This window comes from Meles meles, chromosome 13, assembly GCF_922984935.1.
Source record: "Meles meles chromosome 13, mMelMel3.1 paternal haplotype, whole genome shotgun sequence".
Lineage (NCBI taxonomy): Eukaryota > Metazoa > Chordata > Mammalia > Carnivora > Mustelidae > Meles > Meles meles.
In genome coordinates this window covers 44,997,510-45,012,350 of record NC_060078.1, presented here as the reverse complement: position 1 = coordinate 45,012,350, position 14,841 = coordinate 44,997,510, and the positions used below count along the sequence as shown (strand labels likewise).

Sequence of the window (14,841 nt, the reverse complement as noted above, 5' to 3'; positions counted from 1 at the left end):
ACCCTGAGATCGTGACCTGAGCCGAAGGCAGAGGCTTAACCCACTGAGCCACCCAGGCGCCCCAACACAGAGGGCTTTTACTGCAACTCTGTACGACGTCGGGATGTCATCATACATTTGCTCAAACCTGAGGCATGTGAGTGTGTCAAACCCACTAAGAGTGAACCCTAACGTCACCTGTGGACTCTGGGTGATGATGACACCTCAGTAGGGGTTCAGCAATTGTAATGAATGTCCTGCTGTAGTGGGGGTTGCTGATAATGGGGGAGGCTATGTGTGAGTTGGAGCAAGGAGAATCTGGGCCCACCTGTGTATCTTCTGCTCAATTTTGCTGTGAACCTAAAACTGCTCGGAAAATTAAATATGTTAAAAAACAACAGCAACATACATTGCCCAAGTTGTTGAGATGATTGAAGTGTGTGAGTGGAACATGGAGAAAAACTCTTAACGTGGTCAGGATTGTCCTGGAAAAGCAGAACCTGGAAAGCCTAAACCCAAACTTTAAGAGGTGTTTTCAAAATGGGAATTCCATATTCTGTGCTAAATTAAGTGAAGCAAGTTTCTTTACTGGGGACCGGGCACTCACGCAGCTCACATAGGTACACCGTGACTCTCTAGAATGAACAGCGTATGCAGCCCTTTCCTATGATTTGATCCAGAACCTGTTCTTCGTGCCACGTCTTTGTTGTGAAGGAGCCTGAGTCCAAATGAATGCCAGTGCTTAGCCTGTAGAGCGGCTTCCAATAGTCAGCTATTTTGCCTCAGAACTAATCCAACATAAGTTAGTTATTTTGTTTTGCAGATTCCAAACCCCTAGAATGCAAGTTCCATGAGAAGAGCGGTTTTTGTTTATTTTATTTACTATTATTTTCCCAGTGTCCAGACCAGCACCTGAATAGAACAGGTGCTCAATAAATATTGGTTGAAAGAATGAATGAATGAGCAAATGAATAAACAATTTTTCTTCTGTGAAAAGGGCAGAAATTCTAGCACAAGGTAATTCTACCAAATTCTCATCCAGGTGGTTCATATTTCCCAACTCCTTGTGTAATATTTATTCTTGCTTCAGGTTTTCCCAAAGCATTTTTTTCTGAATGGACACATTGAAGGAGTTAAGAAAATCAAGGAAGAGCGAGGACCTTGGGCTCGGCCCTCACCTACTCCATTGATGATAATGGTCACTAACATTTGTGTTGTAATTTCTAACAAAAGCTATTGCATTTAGCTCTCAAAACACCTGTGAGGCAGGTGTCAGTACCTTCACTCTCAGGAGGGATGAGAGTTGGTCTGCCAATGTCACCCTGATGATATTAGATCACCTTGATCTAAACACTGGTCTTAACATGTCAAAGCCCATGTTCAGTCCATGGTGCCCAGCTGCCTCCCCAGATGACCGAATGTACTGGGAAGCTACTTCCCCTTTCTTGGTTTCCACATCTGGAAAGGGCCCAGGGGATTTCTTAGATTCCTTCCAACTTTACATTCTATGACTCTATTAGACTCCTTTTATTTTTCTTTTTCTCCATCTAAATTGCTACAGCTTTAAAAAGTGCTAAAATAATATCTTATTCCTTCTTGCAATCGCACAGCTCTTTCAAAATCTGATCGAAGTACTAAAAAAAATCAAATAAATTATGAACATTTTCTCTTTCTTTTCAAGTAATACCTGGAAACAAAGAGGGAATTGGTTTCGTTAAGCATAGTATCCTCAGAAGGGTCTTCCTTATTAAAAAAGAAAAAAGTGCCATGAGAGGGTTTTTCTCTGAGCTTATTTCAAAACAAAAGACATGGAAGAAAATATACCAACTTTTCTGGAAATGAAGCCATTTAGAACAGAATAAAAATAAATAAATCCGAAATATTTAATCACCAAGTAGCTAAATAAATAAACTTTTCCAAAAAGAAAAGGCAAAGCCTGGTCTTCACTTTATTGTTTACCTGGTAAATTCTCTTTGTATGCAAAACATTTGTATTATTCACATATCCTTGTCTGTTTAAACAAAGCAATTAAACTGCTGTTGGGCCACACACCCAACAGAGCAAGTGAGTTATTTGTGCTTCTTCTCCATAGGACATTTTGTTTTGCCTTAAACTTTTTTTTCAGCTGTATGGAAATAATCTAGTTTTGGTGTCATGCGAAAAAACTTTACACAGAAAAATCTGTATTTGCTCATCCTTTTTTAGATTTTATTGTGCTAAAAAGTAGAATTCACACAGGCAAAAAAAAAAAAAAACAAAACCCCAAACCAAACAAACATGCAAAATATTTTTGTGTACACCTCTATCACACTACTTTCCACTTTTGAAATCTTGAAAATAAAAAAAAAAAATCCCAAAGCAAAAGTACCTGAGTTGAAAAGCTAACATTATAAAAGCTAGATTCCTAACACAAACACTGCAGACATAAATCACTCCACTGCAAAAAGTTTATAAGTGTTAAATAAACATCAAAAATGAGGAGACCAGAATTGTAGATCCAAAGTGTACTCCTCACCAGGAACTATTAGAAATTGTTTGGTGTCCTAGGACAGCCCTGATGTTAACTTGAAATAGATACAACCTTATCCTCAAAGCTACACCAAACTTGCAAACACCGAGAGAACCCCATATTCAAAACTATCCTCTTCTCCTACTACTTTTTTTTTTTAAGATTTTAATTATTTATTTGACAGAGAAAGATCATAGGTAGGCAGAGAGGCAGGCAGAGATAGAGGGAAGCAGGATCCCCGCCAAGCAGAGAGCCCGATGCAGGGCTCGATCCCAGGACCCTGAGATCACGACCTGAGCTGAAGACAGAGGCTCTAACCCACTGAGCCACCCAGGCGCCCTCTCCTACTACTTTTAAAATGGTTTTTGTGTGTGTGTTTCAGTAAATTAAAGAGTCCCTCAGAATCGACACTCGCTCTCTCTGAGATGTAGAAAAACCGATTCAGTAAATGACCATGATGAAGTCCTTCCTTGGGATGCTTCACTTTTCTTTTTAATGATCATGTACTTTTTTAATGATCCCACGGGCATGCGTGCGTCCATGCGCGCCTAAACAGTTTTAAAAGATATTTTTGGAAACTTAAACCTTGGGAACTATTTTTCCTTTCCTCTAAACCAGTCCCTGAAAACGTGTTTTTGTTTTCATTTTTGCTTTAAGAGAAAACCTGTCTAGAGCTTTTCTGTACAACCAACAACCTCCTTACCCCTGTATATTTGAACTTTCCAAAAATAACAGAATGCTCCAAGGTACTTGTTTGCAACTCCTGAAAAATCTCCAGTCACTCCCAGCAGATTCTACTGTCTGGTACTTTGGATTCACTTTCTTACTGCACCACAGGTAAAGAAGGGCCCAGTGGTAGGAGCACAATTATGTACGAGACACAGCTTCACCCTTGGGAAAAAAAACACAGGCCTCCTGCTAGGGACGCATCCTGCTGCTTCTTTCTCCCTCAAGGAGAAGGAACACACTCAGGGAGAAAGACAGTCCCCTGGAAGCCTCAGTTCTCAGAAGAAAAAAAATGTTCTAATGCATTCTCATAAAACATGCAAAGAGAAAAATTCAAAACAGGAGTGAGGAAAGAGTAGCAGTGAGTTGGAAGAATGCCTAACTATTGTGTTCAAGTGAGAAACACCCCCTCAGACTGCCTGCTTCCTTGCCTTATTCCATGAGCGTAATAACAGTGCTTCCTGAAGGGAAAGAGGATGTACGATTTCCAGGCTCAGAAACTAAGCTTCTCTCTTTGTCCCCTAACAGCTTTAAAATGCTTACTTAACTCAAACTAACACTAATGTTTAAAGAAGTTTGAAGATCCAAGACTATTTTAATAAGTACTTAAACAAGTTCTAGATCAACTCAGCTCATCTATTGTCAAACTATGGGCCCGAATGGCAAATGAGTACCGTATCAGTCCCTCTTCTCCTCCCAACAGTCGACACCCCGGCACGTAATCAGTACACTGCTTTGAAAGGAACCCTTGAGAAGCCTGGTGCAGGTCTGAGGTGGGAGGTGCCGCCAACACGGGCGTTCTTACTGAGGCTGGCAGAACGTATGCAGAGTTCGGGCATATTCCCAGCCTAGTCTGCCATCCTGTTTCAGACACCGTCTCTCTCTTCTTGTCCACAGGTCGTCATGCCTGTTGGGGGAAGGGGTGCTGAGGAAGACTTCATAAGTGAGCCGTCCCAGGACTGGGAGAGAAAAACATGCATAAGTCTGGACTTCCATGCTCACGAACTTCATAAAGCAAAACAAAGGCTAGATGCAACCCAGAGTCGCTTTAAAATCTCCTCTCACACACAGCAAAGCAAAACTGGAAAAACCCAATTCCACTTTCCCATCACAATTCAAAAAGGAGCTCAACCTTCTGGGGACATAGGATGTCTTAGACGTGAGCCAGAGCCCTTCCTAAAGCCCTGTCAACCGCCCCGCGGCTCCCAGAAGGCACCTCCTAGACGCCTGGACTCCCTCGGAACGCTCAACTCTGTTCCAGGTCTGAAGTCTGATGCGCAGAGGTGGCTCCATGACGCTAGTAACGGAATAACACTTCCTTTTTTGGCGAGGAAAACCCAATCGGTCTCAGCTAACAAGCCCTCAGCTATGGCTCTAAAAATACCCCACAGCGAGTACTGTTTGGCACTTGGGTCTGCTTGCCAGACAAGCTCTAGAGAACTCCACAGCACGCTCTAGAGTCTCCAACAGCGGCTGAGCTCTGTCCCTGCTCTGGTGACCTCAGGGAAGGGTGTCACTTCGAGAACATGACTTTTTTTGGTTTTCACTTTGGAGTTCTTGAAATTCTGTTCTGAACATTTGAATTACCGCTCCAGCTTTGGATTAATTACTAGCTTGGTTGAGGAATCTTCATTTGGCTTCTAGTCTGAACTATGCAAATACACGATCTGTGTGCAGAAGGAAGGACTAAAATTATACTTCAAAAGGGCTCAGTAGCTTCCTGTCTTCCCCCTTTCCCCCAAAAAGAAACATCAGCCTCCTTGAATCCTTTGTTGCCAGCGGCAGGAGCGGCTCCCGGCCTGTCCGCATCAGACGCTCCGGGCTCTCTACACGTTGATGGCATGTGCGTGCTTCTTGCACAGGGGTCTGTCCTTCTTGGAGTAGAAAGGCTGCCCCTCCAGATTCACATGGCAGACCTGGGACAGAGGACAGATAGGCATGAGGCGGGGCCTAGCTCTCCCCACCACAAATGCTTAATGATGTAAGCAGAGTAGACAGTCGAAATACATAACATTTAAGACTCCCAAAGAGGAACACAGAACTAGTTTCACTTAATTTAAATGAAAATTTAAATTTCATTTAGTTTAAATGAAATGGAACACAAAAAAAATACACAAGATGAAGATGATCGATCGATGCTATCCAAAGTTTACAAGAAACCAGTACAAAACCATGAGTCAATATCCACGGGCATGATTAACATCCAAGAAAATACCATTAGGAAACTAACAAACATATCAAAAAAGATTATCCTCACTAATATTTAAAGGAGAAATAAATTAAAGCCTTCATGAGAGACCCCTAGGTATCTATTAGTCCAACAAAATAAATAAACAAACCAAAAAAACCTTCAATCACATGTTACCTTCAACCTTAGAAGACTAGCTGAAAAGCAAAAAGAAAAAAAAAAGTACCAATCAACACTCAACAATGCCTACTCATGCACTGCTAAGGACACAGCGTGGTGAATCAGCTCAGCCTTCTGTAGGGGGTGTGACAATACCAGAGAGGAACCGTAAAGATGTGCCTGCCCAGTACCACCTGGGAGGGGTTCATCCTGCAGGAACTATTGCACGGAACAATGTGTATTCAAGCCAAAACTGAAAACCATCAAAATGCCTCTCAATAGGGAGATAACTAAGTAGATTCCTACAGTACATTCACCAATGGAATGCCACCATGAAAATGATCAATCCAATATGGAAAAGTGTTGCAGGGAGACATTATACAAAAGAAAAAGAGGCAAATTGATATGTCCTCATGATGCCAACATGTGAGTGCAGTTTGAAGATGGAGACATCACAGAGAGAAGAAAGCTCAGTCATGTATGTTGAGGCTACTGTGGGTGAAGCAGGAGGCCAGACACTCTATACACGTGATCTCATTTAATCCCCACAAAAAGTTATAGGAAGGTATGACTTGTCCCCATTTCATAAGGGAAAACTGCAGTTCATAGAACTAAGTGTGTCACTTAAGTCAGAGACCTAGCAAGTTGTAGAGCGAGGACTTGGTGTCCAGGTCTGCAAGACTCCAGCTCTAGCTCATCTTCCACTCACCCCACTGCAGAGAGGGGCTATGCTTACTTAAAATTGTTCTGGGCTTACAGGACTTGTATTGAGGTATCCTCCAAGTTTATTGGACTACCAGTACGTAGGCTGGCCCTGGGTGAGCAATAGGCCAAAGTGTCAGAGTTAGCTGGGAAGTCAGATTGGCTGGGATGGGCCCTAGGGTCATAGACAGCACTGAACAGAAGAAGTAGGCACCACACCCAGAACATGGATATCAGAAGACATGCAAGTGGGGGCGCCTGGATGGCTCAGTCGGTGAAGCATCCAACTCTTGATTTCATGTCATGTCATGATCTCAGGGTCGTGAGATCAAGCCCCATGTTGAACTCCACACTGGGTGTGGAGCCTCCTTAAGATTCTCCCTCCCTCTCTCTCTTTCTCTCTCTCCCCCTCTGCCTGTTCCCCCACTAAAAGAGAAGAAGGAAGAGGAGAAGGGCAGCAGGTAGAGTTCCCATATACAGAAGGCATGAAGACAGAGAAATCACCCTCTTGAGATGAGCTTAGCTCAATGAGCATGCAACCACTCCAAGACAGTTGAAAAGAAAAGCGGCATCACAGTGGTCCCTTGTGGGCCAGTTGAGAATGTAATACTCAGGATTACACAGGGCTGACAATGGGCCCTGGGAAACAATGGTGTAAAAAAGTGACCAGAAACATCCCAGGTGGAGGCAGTGATGTTGAGTATAACCAGGCCTCAAGCTGCTGGTGAAGACGTGGAGATAAGCCCAAGATCCAACAGTGAGGGTGGTTTTCATGGAGAAAGAAAGGCAGCTCTGGAGTGAGTTGTCAAGGAGCTGCCTGTCAACATCTGGAGCTCTGCCTAGTCTGGGACAGTGCTGTTTACTTGTGAGAACTGTGGGATAAGTTGGAAAGTGTATTGGGAGACTAAAGTCCCAGAAGTGAGCAAGGGCCCGATCCTTAGGGGTGGCTAATTGATAAGATGGAGCTGAGGGCAGAAAACATCACAGAAAGGTTGTGCTCAGTATCCTGGGCTAGGAGACTCTACGTGGGATACATGGTGGCTGCCTGGTGGAGGTCTCCAGACTACTCAGGCACAACAGGGATGGTTCAAGCCCCAGGCTCCGTGGTTAAGTGTCATCAGGGCCTGGGTGAGAAGGAGTCATGGATGGTGCTGGGAGACAAGGACATCGGCCAGTTGAAGGAGCCACTAGGACTGCTGCCTTCCGCTCCTGATACCCACACCAGTGGGGAAGGGCTGGAGACCCAACAAGACTTAAAGGAAAAGAGGGGCCACTCTATCCACTACCCACTAAAGAGAGGCCCCACATCTTTTCCATTGGAACTCAAGTGCCAAAGCCAGATAGGAGCTTAACCCTTCACCCCAACCCACACAGCCCTTCTCAGCCATCATTTTATTATTATTATTTATTTTTATTTTTTTAGAAAGAGAGAACAAGTAGCGAGGGGCAGAGGGAGAGGAAAAGATAATCTTCAGCAGACTCCATGCTCAGCACAGACCCCAATGTGGGGCTCCATCTCAAGACCCTGAGATGACCTGAGCTGAAATCAAGAGTCAGACACTTAACTGACTGAGCCACCTAGGGGCTCCATCCCAGCCATCAATTTATGTGCTTGGGACTTTAGAGAGACAATCTTGTCCTATTCTTTAATCGCTTATAAACTTCAACTTTGTTTCCTTTTAAGATTCCAAACTCCTTGAAGGTAGAGATTTGTTCTGGGATACTCTTTTTTCTTCTTTTTTTTTTTAGATTTTTAATTTATTTATCTGATAGAGAGAGATCACAAGTAGGCAGAGAGGCAGGCAGAGAGAGGGGGAAGCAGGGTCCCCACTGAGCAGAGAGCCAGATGTGGGGCTCAATCCCAGGACCCTGAGATCATGACCCGAGCCGAAGGCAGAGGCTTAACCCACTGAGCCACCCAGGCACCCCATGGGATACTCTTATGTCCTCCAAACTCAAGCAATATTTGGTAAACTGAATTCGTCTAAAGTTATGTGTTCTCCTGAGATCTAACTGATGGGAAAACAGATAATCAGCTGGGAGAGCTAGTTCCGATTTTCCTTTCTTACTAGGTTTTTTAAAAATTATTATTATTATAAGAAAATATATGCATCAAAGATGATTTAGAAATATAAAGTGATGATGGGACGCCTGGGTGGCTCAGTCACTTAATTGTCCCAGGGTCCTAGGATCGAGTCCTGCATCTGACTCCTTGCTCAGCAGGAGCCTGTTTCTCCTCTACCTGCTGCTCTTCCTATGTGTGCTCTTTCTCTGACAAATAAATATAATCTTAAAAAAAAAAAGAAATAAAAAGTGATGGAAAAGGACTCCCCTCCCCCACCAACCATCAGTTTTCCAATCAAAAGATTGCTTTCCAAAAATTAAAACCAAAACCATGTTCCACTTCACTGTACTTAACAGGGCAGTGAGTGCCACACAGGGCCACTCTGGAGGAAGACGTGATGATTCACCATGCTGATTCTCCAAAGGACAGGACCTGCCTGGTTTCTCTGCATAGACCCTTTTGCAGTGCTACGAGTCTCTCACACCTTGCCAGAACTTATTTATAATCTTGGCCTGAACAACCCTACGCTTTATTGCTGCTTCTGCTCTCTCTCTCTCTGGGATTTGTGTCACTGTGACTCTCAGCCAAACTCAGTGAGCTCAAGGGAGCAGACCCATGCTCACCTTTTCCATGGTACCGTCTCTATGTGACACACATCTCTCATCAGCCTGCCCTTAGAGAACAGGCCTTCTGTGCCGCAGTCTGCCCTGGACCTTCTCCAAGTCTCTTGGATCCTTCTAGAAGTCGGGCAACCAGACTTGCAGGCAGTGTCTTAGGATCAGACAAGCCACAGCTTGAATGCAGGGGTCAGAGGGCCCTATGTGCCTTGCTGAGCCATGGCTCTGTGGGAGACAACCAGAAGGCCAGTATATTCACATCGCTGTCCCTTTTCAGAGGGAAGGACCTGATGTACTTAAAGAACCCTGGAAGGTAATTAGAAAATCTATTCCAAAAGCTAGAAAATTGGAGTGTTTAGATTGAATTGTGTTGTTTCCTCCCCAAATTCATATGCTGGACAATACTCCCTGTACCTTCAATCTACTTGGCACAGGGACACACCAATGACCTTCTTTGGAAGCAGGATATTTGCAGATATAATTAAGGTGTAAGTTAAGATGAGGTCATTAATCCAATAAGACCAATGTTCTTATAAGAAAAGGAGAAGCTGGGGGGCGCCTGGGTGGCTCAGTGGGTTAAGGCCTCTGCCTTCAGCTCAGGTCATGATCTCAGGGTCCTGGGATCGAGTCCCGCATCGGGCTCTCTGCTCTGCAGAGAACTTGCTTCTCCATCTCTCTCCGCCTGTTTCTCTGCCTACTTGTGATCTCTCTCTGCCAAATAAATAAATAAAATCTTTAAAAAAAAAAAAAAAGAAAGAAAAGGAGAAGCTAGGTGCCTGGGTGCCTCAGTTAGTTAAGTGAATGCCTTCAGCTCAGGTCATGATCCCGGAGTCCTGGGATTGAGTCCCGCAACGGGCCTCCCCACTCAGCGGGTAGCCTATTTCTCCCCCTCTTCCCTGCTCCTGCCCCTTCTCACTATCCATCTCACTCTCTCCAATAAATAAAGAAAAGCCTTAAAAAAAAAAAAAAGAAAGAAAAGGAGAAGCACATAGAGACAGACATACACAGAAGAGGGTGCCATGCAGAAACACAGACACACATAGGGCAGGCTGCCAGGGGACCACCAAGCCTGGGCAGGGGACCATCTGCCACTACGATTCAAGAAACACCAAGGATTGCTGGCAACCGCCCAAAGCTCAGGGAGAATGCACGGCTCCGCTGTGGACTTCTAGCCTCCAGAGTTATGAGACAGTCCATTTCAGTTGTTGAAGCCACCGGGTTTTGGTCCATTGTTACAGCAGACCTGGCAAACTCACACTCAGAGTCAACACAGTGCACCCCACGCACCGTGGAGTGTGGGAGTGGTGTAGACACTGATGTGTGTTGCTGTAAACTTTATGATGAGGGTTTCCTCTATTACAAGCCTATCAAAATGGTTCAAGTGGAAACTGCATGGATATTTGACACATGGCCACACTTTACCTTGAGCAGCACTTGTAAAACAAAACACAAAACAAAACAAAACAAAAGTGGTAGCAGCACATTAATTTTCCCAAATAAAGTTCAGTCAATTGCAGACTCACATCACAGGCCTTTCTCAGGGATGAATATTTCCTAGATGTAAGGCAGAGTCTTAATGTCAGTGAACTCATTGTTCTGTCCCCTCCCCAACCCAAAGCCCTCATAAGGAAAATGCCAATCTCAAGGGAAAAATGACTTGGCTGTTTGGAAGAAATAGATGGCACGTGTTAACAGTTATGTAGGGTTTAATCTGGCAACTATGTATCAAGAACAAGACCATTTAGAAAATAAAATGATATCCGTGATTCCTAAAGAGTCTATCAAAAGAAGCCCTATCTCAGCCTTTCATAGAATGAGTCAAAAAGCTCCAACCTAGTGTTTCTTGGTGCAAATTTTGGGTAAAACCCTTGAAACACTTCATCACATCTAAAGCAACTTATAATCAGAGGAAACCCCCCTGCTTTATTTTTCACTGCTCCCAATGATGGACAGCATTGCTAGCGAGGCAAGCTGCTGGTATGACAAATCCTGGGAGAGTACTCTTTTCCTTAGTGAAATGGAGAGTAACAAAAGCCACACTGGTTTAGAAGTAATTATTACTAATAAACTTGGCTTGACTGTGACATATCCAGACACCATGGTACTTGCCAGCTTTTAAAAATGATCAGAATATCAGAGCACCAGAGTTGAAAGGGATGCAGACAGTTGATCACCTGGGTCCCTCTCACCCCTTCGCAGAAAGTCAGAACCCCCAACCCCAGCTAATCACATACTGCGCAGATGAAGCAGGTATCATGCCAGGTGTGTCCCAGGGCTTCAATAAACTTGTCACCAGCCTCCACGGGGAAATCGCAGCCATGACACTTGGTGCTGAACAGATTGACGTAGTCTGAAATGAAAGGACCATTTCATTCATAGAGTGAGGACCAGGTATCCAGGCAGACTGGGAGAAGCATCCTGGACAAACCAACCTGATGCCATAACAATGACATCACACCACAAATCACTGAGCGGGGGCAATGGGTATCATCTAACTGGTTTACTTGTGGTCTTGCAGACAAAATGCTCAGCTATATGATTGTGGGTTTTTTTTTTTTCTTTTCAATAATTTGCACAGGTAGTGTATGGATTCAGGCTTAGTTACCACTCTGTGCTGGTTTGATTTGCAAACACTCTCCACATCTGTCATTAACTTTCTACAGGGTGATTTTCTCCTCTACCTTTACAGCCCAAACAGACTAATCCCAAAAAGAAGAAAAAAAATCATATTTCCTGATAGCTTGAAAGGAGAGCCCTTAAGATTTTTAGGAGTTATATAGCATGTTCTTTGCTTGGCAATTCTTCTCTCGTTGGGCATTTGTATTGATAATAAATTTTTACTACTGGAAACAATATTTGAGCTACTATGTTAAGAAGCGTCCCCCTCCCTGCTGGACCAAAGAGATAATAATACCTTGTATTGCTTGTATAATGCTTTACAGTTCACCAAGCATTCTCGCATAGATGGTATTCTTTACTAGAATCTCAATGTCATGATCTGTGGATTAGTATGTACTAGTTTTCTTGCCACCCTCAAAACAGTGCCTGGCACACGAGTTAGTACCCAACACATACATGTGGGATGAATAAGGGAATGGATGAACCAGTGAATCAAAAAATCAATGAATGAATTCAATCTTCAAAAAATCCCTCCAAGATTGAACTATAATTATTTTTCTGTTTTTTGTGTGTTTTATCTTGTGGATAAGGAAACCGAGGCTCGCCAGAGTCATACGACTGAGACACACAGCTGAGCGGGCTGGGTCCCAGCTCCAACTGTCTCATCTGGGCCCTGGGGGCAAGCAGATCTACTATCCTCAGTGGAGAACTCTTCCAGATTCTTTGAGAGATGTTTGATGTCTCTTACGAAGCCTTCATTCCCCTACAAGTGTACTTTTCTCTCCGCAGCTCTGCCACAGTTGGCTTCTCCTTGCAACTTCCATGTTTCTGCTTGTGGTCAGCATGCCTGCTCACTGTCTAGACCACATGCTGAGAGGCAGCGTGCCATGGGGGTTATGTACTTGGGTTTTGAAGAACAAAAGCACTGAGCTCAAGGTCAAGCTCTGTGTGGAAATTGTTTCTACTTGGGGCAAGTCACCTAACTTCTCAGTGTCTCCACTTTCTCCTCTATAAAAAGGAAGTAACTACAGGACATAAGTGGTGGGGTTGTTGTACCGATTCAGTAAGATAACGTATGTGAATGTACTTGGCACAAAAACTCAAAAATCTTGGCTCTTACTTGCATGTCTTTATAAATGATGGAAGGAGAGAAGGAAACGTGAGTCCTGCACCTACTCGGCACCAGTCCAATATTAGTGCTTTTCTAAGTTTTCTGGGTAATCTTCACAGCAGCTTTGTAAAGAAATATTATTCCCACTTTAAAGATGAGGAAACTGGCTGTTGAGTTTCTGTCACCTGGCAGGAAGGAGTCCGCTTCATGGACTCCAAAGTTCATCCTCTTTCCATGACTTCACGTGGTCTCGTTATCTTTTTGCCATTGAGCTTTGATAAGTTATATCTCTTGGATATATTTTCCAATGTATGGTTTCCCCTTTTGTGTTTAATTATGGTTTGTCATGCAAATGTTGTTCTCTGTGTCATGGTCTGTGAAGCCCATCTCTGACAGAAACCTTAATTTCTCACCAGAACTAAAAACATCATTCTGGTTCCACTACAAGGTTAGAGCAGGTTTATGGTTCACTCCATGCTCTGTAGGAACTAATGTGAGAAACAGGGCCATAGGCTACCCCATCTCCGTGGGAGGGCAAGCTCTGAACCCCACTTCTGACTTCTCTCTCCTTACCCCTTATAGTTTCCGCATGTCCTGGACTCTCTCATCTACCTCATGCCTGTGTATGAACCAGGTCCTGGGCTTGGAAAACCCTCCCCACTTTGTCTACCTGTGATCCTGTGGGCCAGGACTTCCTTCTGGGAAGTCCTCATCTTCCACCCTAACCAAGAGAGATGAGATGGCCTTCCTGAGAGCTTCTCTTGGGCTTCCCTGCCTTCTCATTCCATTCATTCATACATTTAATCAATATCTCTTAACTATACATTTATGTGTTGGCATATCCCAGGATGATGTGTCCACTTGAGGTTTTTGAGGGCAGAGACCCACTCCTAATGCTCAGTGTCTTTCAGAGGAATTGGCACAGATTTGATGGATGAATGATGAATGGAAAAACAAAGAAATGGTTAAGAAAACCTTACTAAATATGATTCCTTCTTTTGCTGTGCAGCCTAACATTAAACTCTTACAATAGAATGTCTAGTCTTTTTTTTTTTTTTAAGACTTTATTTATTTTTTTTCAGAGAGAGACACAGTGAGAGAGGGAACACAGCAGGGGGAGTGGGAGAGGGAACAAGATGCAGGGTTCAATCCCAGAACCCTGGGATCATGACTTGAGCTGAAGGCAGATGCTTAACAATTGAGCCACCCAGGTGCCCCTAGAATGTCTAGTCTTGCCTGCTGATTGGTTTTTCTGTTTTATACTTGATTCTGTATGATGTGGGGAACTACCACCTTGTTTTAAAATTTGGTAGCACTGGTCTTGACATTAATACATTTTTTTAAAAGTTCACATATTTCATCATTTATCAAAAAAAAAATGAGAATATAATTGGAATTAAGTTTGTGCATGGGCCTTTCCCACCACGAATATCATCTAGTTCCTCGTGTATTTCTCACTTTATTTCTTCAATTAGGTCTTTATAATTTTCTTTGACTAATTCTATTATGCCCCAAGTTGAATTTGTACCCTGTATTTAATGGATTTTATTGCTATTGTAAAAGGGTTTCTATCCATCAAATCACAGTTGCTTTCTGTTGAAAAAGGGCTTAGTGCTTTCAGAGGGCAGTGGTTCTTCAAACATTAGAATCATCTTGAGGGTTCCCTAAAACACAGACTGCTGGGCCCCACCTACTCAGAGTTTCTGATTCGGCACATCTGGGGTGGGGCCCAAAGATCTGTGTTTCTGTGATCCTGATATTGCTGGTCTTAGGATCATGCCTTGATTCTCAAACTTAACTGAATATAGAATCATATGAGTGGGGGTAGGGTGATGAAATTCTGCATCTGAACATCTGGGAATTGATCTTCTCTATCTTTGAAGTTTCCCAGGTGATCCCCAGGGGATCAGCCTGACACGGGGCTCCATCTCATGACCCTGAGATCATGACCTGAGCTGAGACCAAGAGTCAGATGCTTAATTGACTGAGCCACCCAGGTGCCCCAGTAATAGCAATTTGTATTGGCACGAACACACATCTATCAATTATCTGCTAATTATCTAAAAATTACCACTATACACTCACAAGAAAGGAAAAGAGATGCGTATCTTCTCCCTTTTACAGATATGGAAACTGAGGCACAGAGTGACCAAGTAACTAAGTCAT

At 43.5% G+C, this 14,841-nt stretch overlaps 1 protein-coding gene across 5 annotated transcripts in view; it reads right to left on the bottom strand.

Moving 5' to 3' along the window:
- Window positions 1-2,749: 2,749 nt before the first annotated feature.
- The window catches only part of LDB3 (LIM domain binding 3), a 59,538-nt gene continuing 47,446 nt past the window's right edge, over window positions 2,750-14,841 (bottom strand). For all 5 annotated transcript variants that reach the window (XM_046027891.1, XM_046027897.1, XM_046027893.1 and 2 more), the window contains 2 exons: window positions 11,180-11,295; window positions 2,750-5,130 (listed from right to left, as the gene is read on the bottom strand). In XM_046027891.1, the coding sequence (XP_045883847.1) occupies window positions 5,041-5,130; window positions 11,180-11,295 (206 nt within the window). In that variant the 3' untranslated portion in view covers window positions 2,750-5,040. The remainder of the gene's footprint in view (window positions 5,131-11,179; window positions 11,296-14,841) is intronic.